A 15,126-nucleotide genomic window follows, 5' to 3' on the forward strand; every position below is an offset into this window, starting at 1 on the left:
GGTGTATCACAGTGGAACTGTGCTCCATGGGGGGTTTCAGTGGCTGCTTTTTTGGAAGTAGATCAGCAAACCTTTCTTCTGAAATGCTTCTAGGGTGAACTTGGACTGCCTTCTTTTCAGTTAGCAGCCAAGTGTGTTAGCTCTGCAGCACTCAGGGACTCCGCTGGACACATACTCCCTCTGTTAACACTGGTGGCTCAGTGGCAGAATTCTTGCCTTCCACACAGGAGAGCCGGGTTGGATTTGTAGTCAGGGCACCTTATGTCCATTTGTCGACGGAGGCTTGTGTGTTGCTTTGATGGTGAACAGGTTTCAGCAGATCTTCCAGACTAAGATGAACTAGGAAGAAAGGCCTGGTGATCTACTTCCAATCATCAGCAACTGAAAACCCCGTGGAGCACAACAGGCCTGTCTGCAGTCAGTCATGGGGATGGTGCAGGATCAGGCAGCGTTGAGTTCCATTGTGCATGGGGTTGCTGTGAGTCAGGGGCTGACCCAGCAGCTAACAGTAATCTTAATGAGTTAGAAAGACATAAGGGACTCTTACTCATCACCAAGGAATCACTAGTAGGTTAAGTAAAAGCCCTCCTTTTTAATGGATAACTATTTCCTGGTTCCCATTTCAGTGACTTCTTTGTTGCTTTTAGTATAAAAATATATTCAGTGTATCTTTTAAAGGAAGCTTTGCTGAGTCCTTGAAAGGAAAGAGTAGTTCACTCCCCGCAAAACCTCAACCTAACACTTATTTGCTAATGCCAAGTACAGCAGTCCCCGAGTTGTGAATGTCTGGTTTATGTATAACCTGCAGTTCATTATGAACGAACCCACATAAAGCCTATTACATTGAAAATTCACAGTACATACAATTTGTACTAACAAATGGATGCTACTTTGTGATGCACATCAAAACATTATTATTATTACTGCATTATTGTGTTAAAGATGTTTTAGTGTATCTGGAAGTGTTTTTTTCTAACATATTTTATGCATAGAAAAGGTACACTAAGACAAACCACTTGACTGACATTAGAATGAGCTGTACCTAAGTGTTCCAACTTAATGGACAAATTTGACTTAAAGACAGATTTAAGATTGGAACTTGTTTGTAATCTGAAGACTGCCTGTACTTAATTCCCACCAAACAGGGTGGGTGTGGGCTAAATGCAGATAGCTCTTAGTTGGCCCAACTTATCAAAATCTGTTCCATATTCTCATAGACATGGTATGCTGAAGATGGAAACATTTTAAGAGAATGGGAAAAGCAAAGATTTTTGTTAGGAGAAGCTGTATATAAATACACATAATGACTGCTCTGTAATTACTGATCTGTTTGTTCAGTTTAAATAGTAAACTTTTTTAACTCCTGTGGAAATTTTGCCCAAAGTTTCAATACATAGAAGATTATAAATCTTAAACTAACACTGCACAGAGAAGACAAAGCTACTTTTTTTTTTAAATACAAATATATTGTACATTCTATCATTTCAGACCCCTGAGTAATACTGTACCAAAGTACAGATCTGAAGAGAAACTGAGGATTCAAGCCTCAAACGTTAATCTTCGATTAATTCCACACCAGCGGTGTGAGTATCCATGTAACACATTCAGGCTAGCTAACACTGAAAGTCAGTATTCCCCCTAATAGTATAGTAGAAAAAACAATGCAAATGCCATCTCCATTCTCCAAAGTATACCTCCTCAGAAGCCCACTGGCAGACTATGTCCTAAATAATTGCACAGCTGCCTAGGGTGGAGTTTACCTGAATTCAGGGTCCTATAATTGGAACTGAAGGACAGTGATACCCCGAAGATGTGGGTCAGATTGGGGGTTTCTTTGGAGAACAGACAAATATGTTGCACTTTGCTCCACAGTGATTGTACTTTAAAGAAAAAAAATCCCAAATAATTGTTTCTGCCCCACCCCACCCAGGCATCCCTTTGCTATTTTTGTTCTCTTCAAAAAAAGGCTTATACATGTCGGCCAGTAAGAAAGTAGAGGGGCTTGTCGTCACTGCTGTTCGCTGTTTGAAACTCATCCCGGAGGCGGAACTGCCATTCATCTTCTAACTCCAAGCGGACAATTGTTTGGCGTAAGGAGCTTCTGTCTTGGCAAATGACACACAGGGTAGCACCTTCAGAAAAAAGTCAGAAACATAAGTTGAGAATGAAGTTAAAAAGAACCTCACCACCTCTCTGATTATATCATGTAAACTGACAAATCTGAGAACCAACATATAGGTAAATGATCTATCAAAATTGTTAATTTTCTTATTTAGAGTAAACAGTACTATAACTGTAAATGTTTAAAAAGAAAAACCTCCCAGCCACAGCCCCTTTTCTCATTTGTCCCTCCAGTGCAGGGTTTCTTGACCTTGGCACTAGGAGACGGGGTAACTCTCTGTGGTGGAGGCTGTGCTGTGCCTTGTAGGATGTTCAGCAACATCCCTGGCTTCTACTTGCTAGGTATCAGTAGTACCCCACCCCAGTCTTGTCAACCAGAACTGTCCAGACAACTGCCAAATGTCCTAAGGGGGAAAACTGCCTCCTGGTTGGGAACCACTACTGCTCCAGAGATGCTTCATACATAGAAAAGTAAATGCAGTTTTCTCTCTCCTCATCAAAATGGTAATATGATGTTACACAATACTCTGAACCTCAGTTTTTTTTTTTTTTCACTGACCTTAAAGGTCATCTTGTATTTATGATGCTTAATCTGCCGTTCTTAGGCATATCTAATTGTGCATACCTATTAAAGCAATTCCAACATTTGTACCATAATCAGAACTAAAGGTTTATGTCAGTTGTACAGATGAGTTGTAGGTGATTTCTGACTCAGGCAGTATGTTGATATATTCAGTTACTTTAGAATATAAGTTACATACATGTTAACTAGACTTATTAACCTCATTTTCATTCTAACTAGAATATATGAAGCATTCCTTTTTGCATTATATCATTAAATCTAAAGTTAGTAGTGACAGAAGCCTGTTTAATATGGTACTAAATCTGGCTGTTCATCCACATTTACAGTCTTAGGATAACAGTGTCTTGAGTGTTTTTTTCAGTTAAATAAGTGGCCCTGGTTTAAAAGAAATATGCTCAATTTAATGTCGAAAGTTAGTGTTAAAGTACTCTTTTGTTCACCTCCATATTTTAGCCAGTGGGAACTAAGAGCATTCACAAGCTACATACTAAAGCTGAGTTTACCTTTTAGAAACTTAAATTTCTTAAGAAGATCAGCACCTACGAAAGAGTCACAGAGGTACAAGAGGAGTCCACTGAAAAACACCCCTTCACAGCTGACATTGCTGGAGTGAGGTCTGGAGCTAACATAGCATACAGCCACCTGAAACCATCAAGCAGAAATAGCATTTTCATTTCAAACCAAGCATTAACATCTGTATTTTAGCTGAATGAGCTTGTACCTTCCTTTGTATGTCTCTGTTTCAGGGTAAGGTAAAGGAGGTGATTTTCCTCAATGTTGTATTACACTGGTTGGTTGATTGTTCAAGCATTGCACCTCCTAATTTAGTGTGCCAAGTTATTATAGTGTGTTTATGAGGGATTACTAAGTAACAAAATAAGCCCCTTCATCTAAGAGTATTTAAAAACCTTCCTTAAAAAGGCACACTTGTAGGATAAATGAAGTGCTTAGACCATCTTATTGCCTGATGACAAATCAGCTTTTCATATAGATAAACTTTTAACTGGATAGAAGCTTAAAAATGCACGACTTTAAATTTTAACTCTAAATGGCTTATGTGCATGAGATCACACAAATTACAGAGAAGTGAGTAAGATAGCTGGAAGACCTTGAGAGTTAGAATGCTAGAATGGTTAGATGCATGGGCCAGACTCTGCTCATAAACTTGTTCCTCCATTTAGTGACAGTGAGCAATTTACTTTGTTTCACTACCTCAGTGTCCTCACCTGTGGAGTAGAGATAACAATAGTACTGGTTTCATAGAGCTGTTTTGTGAATTACATAATTTAATGTAAACCACTTATAAGCTTAATTATTAGCTACTATTAGTGGTGGTACTGAGATTATGTGGTCTGATATCAAAAGCCCTGGACTCTGCGATAGGACTACTGAGAGACCTGGGTTAGAAATGTTTGTAACTTACATAGTTATTATAAAAGGTATTATTACATCAGATTTTTCTTTGTGTGTGTGTGTGTGTGTGTGATTCAGGTGAAAGTTTACAGAGCAAATTCATTTTCCATTCAGCAGTTCATACACATTTGGTTTCATGACATTGATTGCAATCCCCATAATGTACATCCTCTCTTCCCACTTCCTCCCTGTGGTTACCTTATCCCTGTGCATTCCTGCACTCTGAACTATCTCTCTGCACAAATACTGCCCTTCAGATCTTCCATGATTGATTATTCTAAGGATATAATTATTCTAAGGATATAATTCTAAGGTATAATTGTTCACCTTGGAGGCCTGTCTGTTGTTTAGCTGGAAGCCATGGGAGTGAGTTCAGTTCCAGGCCTGAAGGGTGACTAGGGGTCATTGTCTTGGTTTCACCAGTCTCTATCAGACTGGTGAGCCTGGTCTTTTTTATGATTTTGAGTTTTATTCCACGTTTTTCTCCCACTCTACAGACAACTGTTTTTTAAGGTTCTTTCTACCTCTAAAATTACAATTTGTGGTCTAGCCTATAGTGTAGATTATTGAAACATCATAAAAACGAGAATATAAAATGCTTACAGCGTTATATTTTAAAAAGTTTCTAGAATTGAATATGGTTGGATTTTATTATTAAAAAAGTGTGTATGTGTTGGTCAATATATAACAAAGAGAAAAGCCTGGAAGGAAATAACAGTACACCAAAATGTTATGTTCATGTTACAAGTGATTTTATTTTAATTTTGGAAATTGTTTATAAGGAAAGTATATTACTTTAATGAAAAGAATTAAAAACAAAACTCATAGTCTTAAGGGAAAGCTTGGTGGCAAAAACCCTTAAGTCTTAACAGCCATCAGCAGTCAGAAGTCTGCAAATACAACTGGCAATTTTTTTAAAAAAGCAAACTGGTGAAGGAGCTCTGGTAGTGTAGTGCCTATGGCATGTGACTGCTAATCAGAAGGCGGTTCAAACCCACCAGCCACTCCTCGGAAAGAAGGCTGGGCAAACTACTTCCGTAGTGATACCACCTTGGAAACCCAAGGAGGGGTCGCTATGAGTCAGATCTGACACAACGGCAGTGTGTGTTTGTTTTTAAAAAAACTGGTGAAGAAAAAGCAGCACAGGAGAAAGAATGAGAAATAGTAGAAAGAAGAGGGAAGTGACAGCTAGCTACAGATCTCAAATGGTGCCCATGTGTTTGTTTAGCATCACTGAGCTCTTACTATGTGCCTGAAACATAAGATGTTGTATGCCCTTGAAGAACTCGGTCTTGTGGAGAAACACTGTCACACATTTACAGTCTAGTAAATGTTTTGACAGACCATTAAGGTAGGCTTCTCAGAGAAGGGGACGTCTAAGCTAAGCTGTAAATGTTCAGTGACTCATTTTTTGAGATGTGAAATAGGTCCGATGAAAGGGACTATTAACCACCACATTTTGCATGAGAAATTACATAGATTAGTATGTCCTAGGCTCCTTTCTGTCTCCACTTTAAGCTTTCAAATAGGAGCTAAAATAGGAAAGAAATGGATTGGAACTAGTTCAATACTAGTCCCTTCTACCCCCTTACCTCAGGTCCAACGTTCAGGTAGCAGTCAATGGCCAACACAGGACTCTTGAAGTTACGGATGGCTTTGGGAAAGAGTTTGTATGAGGCGTGCTGAAGGAACTTCTCCAGGAGAAACTGTGCAGGGGCTGCTAGTAGAGTGTGTTCACTATCTGGAGCACAGACATACTGAAGGGGCAAGATGGGTGCTAAGCTCTCTGACACCTGAAATCAGAGCCGAGATTACCATTGGAAAGCCTAGTGTCTGTCACTATCAAACTGTCAGATGCTAGGTTCAAATACCATTCTTGGGATCTGAATTGATTTTTTTCTTAAGCATAGTAAAACAACATGTAATTTATATTAAATTTAAGTTATACACAGAAGAAAATGAGAAAGTAGGCTTCTGTGAAAGTTACTGCATTTAGCAAATACATGGTGAGGTCTGACAGGAAGCCTTTTACTGTGCTACTGAAAGTATGGGTTAAATTCCATCTTATTACAACTAAGACAAGGGCAAAGAAGTTTCTAAACTCCACTGGCTGGTCTATAAGTTGTAATGATTAGATATTCTTTAAATGGAACATGGAATTTACTTTTAACAGATTTTGATCTGCATTTTTTTTCCTAAATTTTTATTATGATTTGGGTGAAAGTTTATAGTGCAAATTCATTTTCCATATAGCAGTTCATACTCATTTTGTCTCATGTCATTGACTGCAGTTCTCCACAATGTAACAGTTCTTCCCACTTCGTCTTAGTTACCTCTTCCTGTGTCCTTCCCTCTCATGTACTCCTTCCCTCAGTCCCAGACCCCAGCTATCTCCCTGGGCAAACACTGCTCTTCAGTTCCCCCACACCTCATCCTTCCAAGGAGAGTATCTCCTTGATGTAAATGTTTAGCCCATATGCCTGTCTGTTGTTTGGCTGGAAGCCACAGGAGTTCAGTTCCAGACCTGAAGGAAAACAAGGGGCCATAGTCTCAGGGGTTTCACCAGGCTCTAGCAGACCAGCAAACCTGTTTTTTTTTTTTTTTTTTTTTTTATGATCTTGAGTTTTGTTCCACATTATTCTCCCACTCTATCCAGGATCTCCTGCACTGATCTCTCTCCAAGTGGTTGACAGTAGTAGCCAGGCACCACCTAGTTCTGGTCTCACAGTCATATAGGCTGAGGATCTCATGGTGTACCAGTCGTTTGGACTAATTGTTCCATGCATCTTTGCTTTTCTTCACTCTTCTTTGCTCTGGACGAGGAGAGACCATTGTTGCATATAGATGGCCACTTGTAAGCTTTTAAGACCCCTGTCACTATTCACCAAAGGAGGATGTAGAACGATGTTTCTGTGTAGTATGTTACGCCAGTTGAGCTTGATGTCCCCTGTGACCATGGTCCCGAGCCCACAGGTCCAACTACTTGCTCCTTCAGGGTAGCTGGCTGTGGCCAAGAAGCCACTACAACTTTGTCCCTTGTCAGCTCTACTATACACCTGGACATTCTTACAGCAGATACAAATATGCATGAAGAAACATCATCTGCCAAACCCTACTCATGGTCATGGGCACTGATCTCATTATTAATCTGGCAAAGGATTCAGACAAGCATCTTGATTTACACTTCTGTTCTGTACATTTAAAGAATACAAAAATGTAAGGTTTACCATGTTGAAACTAAAGCTTTGATAGAGTTAAGCTTTAATTCTAAAGAAACCAGTGATAGAAATGAGATTACAAATTTAACAGTAAGAATATGACACCTTTGTCTTACTTCACCCCAGTCAAGTCAAAAGCATTTACTGCAACAAAAACACCTAATACTGAAGATATTAATCATTAATCACTGTGTTCATTTTCAAAAGTAGAACCAGCCTTGCAAAACTTACCATGATCTTTGGTTTTATAACGAAGTCCCTTTGTCCTCCAACTTGGACATGTTTCTTCATGAGACTGAAGTTATTAAAACGGCAGATGAGCAGGCCACTACTATTTGTTCTTAAGTTAAAGTCAACATCTTCACAGAAATACCTAAATGATAATCACAACAACAGGTTTCTTTGACATCCTGTCACAGCTCAACCATAATAATAATTATACACAGAGAATGGTGTGGCAGATGTTAGAAGACAGTCCAAAAGGCAAGTGATTAGTCCAGTTAAACATAGCACTAGCTTGTCTTCCACCTTGCCCTCATTGAGCTGGGCTTAATATTGACCTAGGAACCACCAGTTTGGGCATTACATCTATTATTAAAGGAGGAATTCAGGTAATTTTATTACAACAACAAAATACAACACACTGCTGTTGAGTCGGATGTGACTCATAGCGACCCCTCCTTGGGTTTCCAAGGCGGTATCACTATAGAAGTAGATTGCCCACCCTTCCTTCCAAGGATTTTTATTACACATATTCTTAATTCCACAATGTTTTAGGCATTCCAGAACTCAAACAGGACTGCACATGCCAAATTCTCCTGCAGGACACAGGGAAGTGCTCCCAGTTTTAAAATCCATGCTACCAACAGGATAAAGCACCTGCCAGATTTAAAACAAAAGTCAAAGCAGCAGCTACTCTAACAGCCATAGGTTGGGGGTTAGTTTAAGAGGGACTTGACTGTCCCTATCATTCTTCCTTGGCCCTCTTAAATTTTCCAGGAACATGGACATAATTTATTTAGGAGGCAAGGCCAAGACTAGCCTGCTTTATTCCATTTTCTGGCTTTTCCCTATAGGATCCAAATCTCTGCATCTACTTATACTTGGGGAAATGGAATTCTCTGAGTTCTGAGGGTGGAATAAGATGCTTGTGTGGCCATGCATTGATTTTGTGTTTTCAGTAGTTTTTGTACCTGTTTTAATTCTTGAATAATGAAATGGCTAAAGTTCTATTTTCTAAGCATTGTACTTTGTAACTTCTATTCTTAAAGGCCTAGGTCAGTTTGAATGGTGAGTCGGACATTTTGTAGCTTGAGAGCCCCCTTTTTTCCTTGTCCATATAAACAGTTTCTTAGCTTTGCAACAAAGAGACAGAGACCTAAGAATGACAACATTACACAAACTAAAAATGGGCAGAAACAGTGGAAGATGAAGACGATGCCAAGGCTGTGTTTCACATTTAGAAAAGACAAAATGCACCTCTTCACATAGGCTCTTGTTGTTGTTGTTGTTATGTGCTGTCGAGTCAGACCTGACTCATAGCGACCCCTCCTTGGGTTTCCGAGGCTATCACTACGGAAGTAGATTGCCCAACCTTCCTTCCGAGGAGTGGCTGGTGGGTTTGAACCGCCAGCCTTCTGGTTAGCAGTCCAAGTGCCTTAGGTACTACGCTACCAGAGCTTCTCACATAGGCTCTAATTCTCTTAAAAAGAAACAGAGGCTGTCAATTTTGCTTTTCATAGTCAATACAGTCAAGGCAAAGAGGACTGAATCCAATCCCATAATACAATCAGGTGATGCCAGATTCCTTGCATTTATCAGACATGACTTACCTGTTGAAGTCATATTGCACATTCTGGGTCAAGTCTATGTTGAGGAGAAAGAAATCATGTACGTGGCACCTAGAAAAAGGAGCCTTTAGGCTCTGAGAATTCAGCTTGCTGCTCCATTTCTGTATGCCCAGTATTGCGTAGTGGGTGATTTTTGGTGTGGCTTCAATATGCTGCAAGACACTCTTCAAGGACACATTCTTACTGGAAACTCCTGCTTCCACGGACTGGCTGAGAAATACAAAGTTAGTTTATATAAGCTCTCAATATTACTGAAGAGAAAGTTGTTTATGAAGGGCCAACACTACTGCTTTCAGTGTATAGTCCTAATATCTATAAAAGATGTAAGTAGCTGATTTCTTTGTACTAAGTTTTCACTGCTGCCTGTCACTGCAAACTTAAGGAAGGTACCTTTTGGGGCTGCGGCTTATCAAATTAAGACAGAGCAAGAAAACGTAGCCCATGTTTCAAAATGAATAATGAACATGGAGTTACCAAGGAGAGGCAGCCAGAGGACAGAAGCATAGAAGTATACATCCTGGTTCTAGAAATTATGGTGTAAGAGTATTTTAAACCTCACTGGTTTCAAATCCACAGTGGAAATGAGGACACAAAATCACACTAGGGACCTAGAGATCATCTGGCACAGTGTTTCAATGGGGCCATTCTTTTTAATTTTTATTGTGATTTGAGTGAAAGTTTACAGAGCAAATTCATCTTCCATACAGCAGCTCACATACTTTGTCTCATGATATTGACTGCAATTTCCCACAATGTGCAACAGCTCCCAATGGGGCCATTACTACGTAGGACTGTACCATGTTTAGCATACCTTGGTCCTCAGGAACTCCCCAAACCCTAGCACTGTGACATCCCCATATGTATCCTAGGAGAGCAACACTGCCCCAGGACGAGAGCCACTGAGTCTGGCCCAACTAAAATTTTACAGGTGATGGAACTGAAAAAGAGATGTGAACTGACTTTCCCTTTTCATTCAGATAAGCAGCAGGGCAAGGAGCTGGGACCCAGGTCTCTTGATTCAGATGCCAGTGCTCTTTCCAAATAAGGTAGTATGTCTCTCAGCAAACATTTTTATAGCTAACCAAAGCCCTAATGCAGAAATGGTCCAGGGAATTATAAAGGCATGTTGTTGTTGTTGTTATGTGCCGTCGAGTCAAACCCGACTCATAGCGACCCCTCCTTGGGTTTCCGAGGCAGTATCACTACGGAAGTAGGATTGCCCAACCTTCCTTCCGAGGAGTGGCTGGTGGGTTTGAACCGCCAGCCGTCTGGTTAGCAGGCAAGTGTCTTAGCCACTATGCTACCAGAGCTCCTAAAGGCATACTGTCTAAATAATTCCTAAGGCACCAGAAAATCACACTAGTGAGGGTGGTCCCATGGAAGACCGTTGCCCTCTTGAATGCTGTACCTATCAAGTCACTTTCTTGTGTAAGTGTAGCCAAGAGAATCTATAGCATTGGGTCACATTCCCCTAGAACTGCACTGGAAATAACCACTACCTTGTGTGTTCCTGAACATTATGAATATTCCATAGAACACAGGAGTCATCCATCACGACGATGAAAGGCCAGACACACTGGCGTTTAACTCCCAGCTCCTCAAGGCGGTTCCGCTCCAGTTCTAGGTTGTGATAGGACAGTTCCTTAATGAGGAACCTGGCAGCACCTGGAAGGCAACATAACCATGGCTGCACATCCAGCCACTCAAGCTTGGCCCACGCCACCCCAACAGCTCACATTCCTCTATAGGCAAGCTATTCACATGGAGGTCACACTGGCAGGAGTAATCAACCTAATGTTCAGAGCAGTGGCTCTCAAAATTCAGTGTACATAAAGATCACTGTAGAAGTCTGTTTAAAAGTGGATTCCTGGAGCCAATCACCAGAGATTCAACTGAGTAGGTCTGGTGAGAGGCCAGAAACCAGACACGTCTTTGATGATGCAGAGGACTCAAGAACTACACTTGCAGGAGTACTGCAAGAATCCAGTTTCCCCCATAAGACAAAGGATCACAGAGAGGAAAAGCACATCACTGGTTTGTTGCTCAAAGCCATGACAGGAAGTTCTCTCAGTCCTTGAGGCAGCCACTTGCCATGTCCTGAAATCATGAGTAGACAAGGCTGAGATGAGTGAGTATGCCACCTCCATGGATGCTTCCCCCCTGCATTAGACTTTGGGAAGTTGCTATCAGTGTTTTCTCTGAAGAAGATACAGAAACTGGATTCCTTTACCTAGATCTGCTTTTTGCAAGAAGCAGTATGGTATAACAAAACCACAGGCTGGAACCAGGCTGCCTGAGGAAGTAACTAACATCCCTGTGCTTTGGCTTCCACATCTCACAGAACATAATAAAATCACCTGTCTCAGACTGGTGGTATAAAGTGCTCAGAACAGTGACTAGCACACAGTTAAGTACTGAGTAAATGTTAGCAAATATTAAGATGACTGTCATCAGGAATTAGCCAAATTTTATAAACGAGTCACCTCAAAATGAAACAAAATGGAGATGATAATGAAGTGACTAGAAAAAGCTACTGAGTCTAGAGAAAAACCAGGAAAAAACTCCCAGTAAATCAAAGGTAACACAGGGACTCAGGAGCATGTGTTACAGTTTGCCTTTGTTTCATTTGTTCCTGGCTTTACTCTTCCCAAGTTATTGCAACAATGGCAAAACTAGAACTAGACCAATTTGGTCAGATCTAGGCTGAGGAAACTTTCTCTTAAAGTCATAAAGGCACAGAAGGACTCCTGATGGCACAGTGGTTAAAGCACTCAGCTGCTAACCAAAAGGTTAGCAGTTCAAACCCTACAGCTGCTCTGCAGGAGAAAGATGTGGCTATCTGCTTCTGTAAAGATTACAGCCTTGGAAACCCAATGGGACAGTTCTACTCTGTTCAGTCGGGCCACTATGAGTTGGAATCAATTTGATGGCAATGACTTTGGGATTTTTTTTTGGTTCTAAGGCACAGTAGAGGGTAATTTGAGGGTCATATTCATATGGAAAGGCGCTCTAGTGACACAGTGGTTAAAACATTCGGCTGCTAACCAAAAGGTTGGTGGTTTGAAGATGGGGCAGTCAGCTTCCGTAAAGATTTACAGCCTTGGGAGCTTTATAGGGGCAGTTCTGCTGTGTCCCAAAGGGTCACTATGAGTTGGAATCCACTCAATGGTATTTTTTTTTTTAAGTTTGTTTATTCATATGGAAAAGAGTCCCTGGGTGGTGCAAACAGTTGATGTACTCAGCTGCTAATCAAAAAGGTTGAAATCCTCCCCCCTTCATCCCAAAAGGTGCCTCAGACAAAAGGTCTGGCGATGTACTTCTAAAACATCAGCTGTTGACCACCCTACTCTGACACACACTTGTTGTTTTTGTTGTTGTTATGTGCCGTCGAGTCGGCCCCAACTCATAGCGACCCCTCCTTGGGTTTCCGAGGCAGTATCACTACGGAAGTAGGATTGCCCAACCTTCCTTCCGAGGAGTGGCTGGTGGGTTTGAACCGCCAGCCTTCTGACACACTAGGCTACCTCAAGTCAGAGGTGGCTCAATGGCAACTGGTCAATCCACAAAAAACCAAACTCACTGCCGTCGAGTCGGACCTGACTCACAGTGACCCCTCCTTGGGTTTCTGAGGCAGGATTACTACGAGAGTAGATTGTTCCACCTTCCTTCTGAGGACTGGCTGGTGGGTTTGAACCACCAGCCTTCTAGTTAGCAAGCAAATGCCTTAGGCACTATGCCACCAGAGCTCCCAAACAGAAAAAGTTTTAGTTTGGGGATAGGTTGTTTGATAGGTGGTTTGAGGGGTGGGATAAAGGACTAGAAATATACCAAAGTCTTAATTCACTTATAAAGTGAATAGCCCCATGTTAAGGCTATTCAAAGTTTAAGGACAGGAAAAGGAGTGGAAAGGTCAATAAGATAGGAAGAAACAAAGGAAGAGAAAGAGATGAGCAGATAGGCTGAGGGAGAGACCAAAGGAAAGTGGGGAAGAAGCAAACGTGGAGAGGAGAGTATGGATTCAGGAATCTGCTCAGGCTGCATCTGCTCTTCAGCTCTAGGCTGGATGTTATTCCCTCTCAAGTGCAAATTAGCAGCTTTTGATCTTCAACACCTCAGATCTCCAACTGAGTTAGAAACCCACTGATGGGAAAAATTATTTAGAACTTCCATCCAAAAAGTGACCAGAACAGTAATGTTCTGAAATTCTGCCCTGAATAATTCTAGACATCTCCACTGCCTCCCCACAGCTCTGTCATATATTCAGCAACCATTTGCCCCATTTGAGAAATCAGACCAGTGCCATGAAACCCCATGGGGAAAGCAGGAAAGACTTCCCACAGGCACATTTAACATGACTGATAAAGGCAGTAATGATGCTTCCAATTTCCTGGTAGTACAGCAGCCCCTGGAACTGACCTTTAAGATTAGTCTCCATGGGACTGAACTCTGACTGCTCTCCTCCCTCAGACCAGCTTCTCCTTGTCACATTCCTGCTACCAGAGTGGCACTAACATTTGCAGCCTGCACAGGGTGCTCAAATGATCTACCAGTACCTTTAGCTAATGGTCCTCAGAAATTAAAAAACTGAAAAATGGCAGATGAGATGAAAAATAAAACTCAAATTCAACGAGGAGTCAAAAGACCTTGGCCAAGATGGCAGGACAATTTTCAGAGGCAGGGAGACCTTTGAAAGTTTTGTGCTAGGGGAATGGTGCTCAGTTTATCTTCTTAGCCCTTCTCCCCACCCCTGGGGGCCCCCTTACCCACGCCTGCATTATTGAACATGCCAGGAAGCACCAGCATGATGTGATTGGGCCAGTACTTGCGGTACAGTGGCATCTCATATTCTTTGACCACCAGAAGGTGAAGGTGGCTGGTGCCCTCCATGGCGTGGAATAGGTTTAGGAGTCCATGTTCATGGCGACCACTGGAAGGAGTGAAAATAGGGCTCTTGACTGCATTCAAATTCTGCTGAAAGGAAAACAAACAGAAAACAAAACCAGAGACTAAAAGGGGAAATTAAAACCCTTCAATAGAAGATACTGGAGAAACCTGCTTTATGTTTTAGGGCCTGATGCCTGTCAGTCCTGTATCTGGACACCATCACCCACCTTGTCTGAAACCAGCGGCAGCCGCATGCTCTCCAGATGTTTGCCCTGCTTGCTGAAGACAAAATGACTCTCTTTGGATTTGGGAATGATGAAGTAGAGCTGAACCTCTTCTCCCAGCATAGAGGAAGAGAATGTGAACGCATGAAGGGTTGAGTCAGACATCTATATTTGCAAAGAAGAAAGGAAGGGAGTATAAGCTCATGGTTTCACAAACTTCCAGGCCACTCCTTGAGGTTATAAGGAGGCAAACCAACATGAACTTAGAAATGCCATGAGACCTTACAGCTATGAGAGCAACATCCAGAGGGTTGGGAAGGCAAATGCTTCATCTTTTAGTAGCTGCCACTGACAAGTAAGCCAACCATCCTGCCTTACGGAACCTCCCTGTGGGGAGAGAAGTACTTCTTGTACTTGGCATTCCTGATGTTCATAGAATCACAACTGTTTGGGCTTATGCAGAGGTCAAATATACATATGGGATGTCCTGCTGAATAAACATTCCCAAAGGTCACCAACTGTACAGGTCAAACACTTTCACTGTATGTGAATCAGATCAAATGAGTTGAATATCTTTCTAAATAAAATATTAGGAGTGACATTAAAATGCCTGCGTGGAAGCAGAAAAGGTTTGAACAGTCATTTAGCCCAGAACTCTGACTTCAAGGAAAGACCATTTGACTCATCTAAGCCAAATATGGGAGCTCTGGTAGCATAGTGGCTAAGACACTTGCCTGCTAACCAGACGGCTGGTGGTTCAAACCCACCAGCCACTCCTCGGAAGGAAGGACACGCTCAGCATTTCTCAAGCTGAAAGAATTGAAGAAAAAATT

The 15,126-nt window shown here is 41.6% G+C and overlaps 1 protein-coding gene across 1 annotated transcript in view; it reads right to left on the minus strand.

Moving 5' to 3' along the window:
• Nucleotides 1–1,968: 1,968 nt before the first annotated feature.
• The window catches only part of GREB1L (GREB1 like retinoic acid receptor coactivator), a 204,166-nt gene continuing 191,008 nt past the window's right edge, over nt 1,969–15,126 (minus strand). Inside the window, exons 24-31 of the mRNA XM_007935598.1 lie at nt 14,297–14,458; nt 13,949–14,153; nt 10,685–10,850; nt 9,168–9,395; nt 7,567–7,708; nt 5,710–5,910; nt 3,208–3,346; nt 1,969–2,132 (exon numbers count right to left, since the gene is read on the minus strand). Coding sequence (XP_007933789.1) covers nt 1,969–2,132; nt 3,208–3,346; nt 5,710–5,910; nt 7,567–7,708; nt 9,168–9,395; nt 10,685–10,850; nt 13,949–14,153; nt 14,297–14,458 — 1,407 coding nt within the window. The remainder of the gene's footprint in view (nt 2,133–3,207; nt 3,347–5,709; nt 5,911–7,566; nt 7,709–9,167; nt 9,396–10,684; nt 10,851–13,948; nt 14,154–14,296; nt 14,459–15,126) is intronic.

This window comes from Orycteropus afer, unplaced genomic scaffold (assembly GCF_000298275.1).
Source record: "Orycteropus afer afer isolate SDZICR_OR568_19922 unplaced genomic scaffold, OryAfe1.0 scaffold00030, whole genome shotgun sequence".
NCBI classification, from domain to species: domain Eukaryota; kingdom Metazoa; phylum Chordata; class Mammalia; order Tubulidentata; family Orycteropodidae; genus Orycteropus; species Orycteropus afer.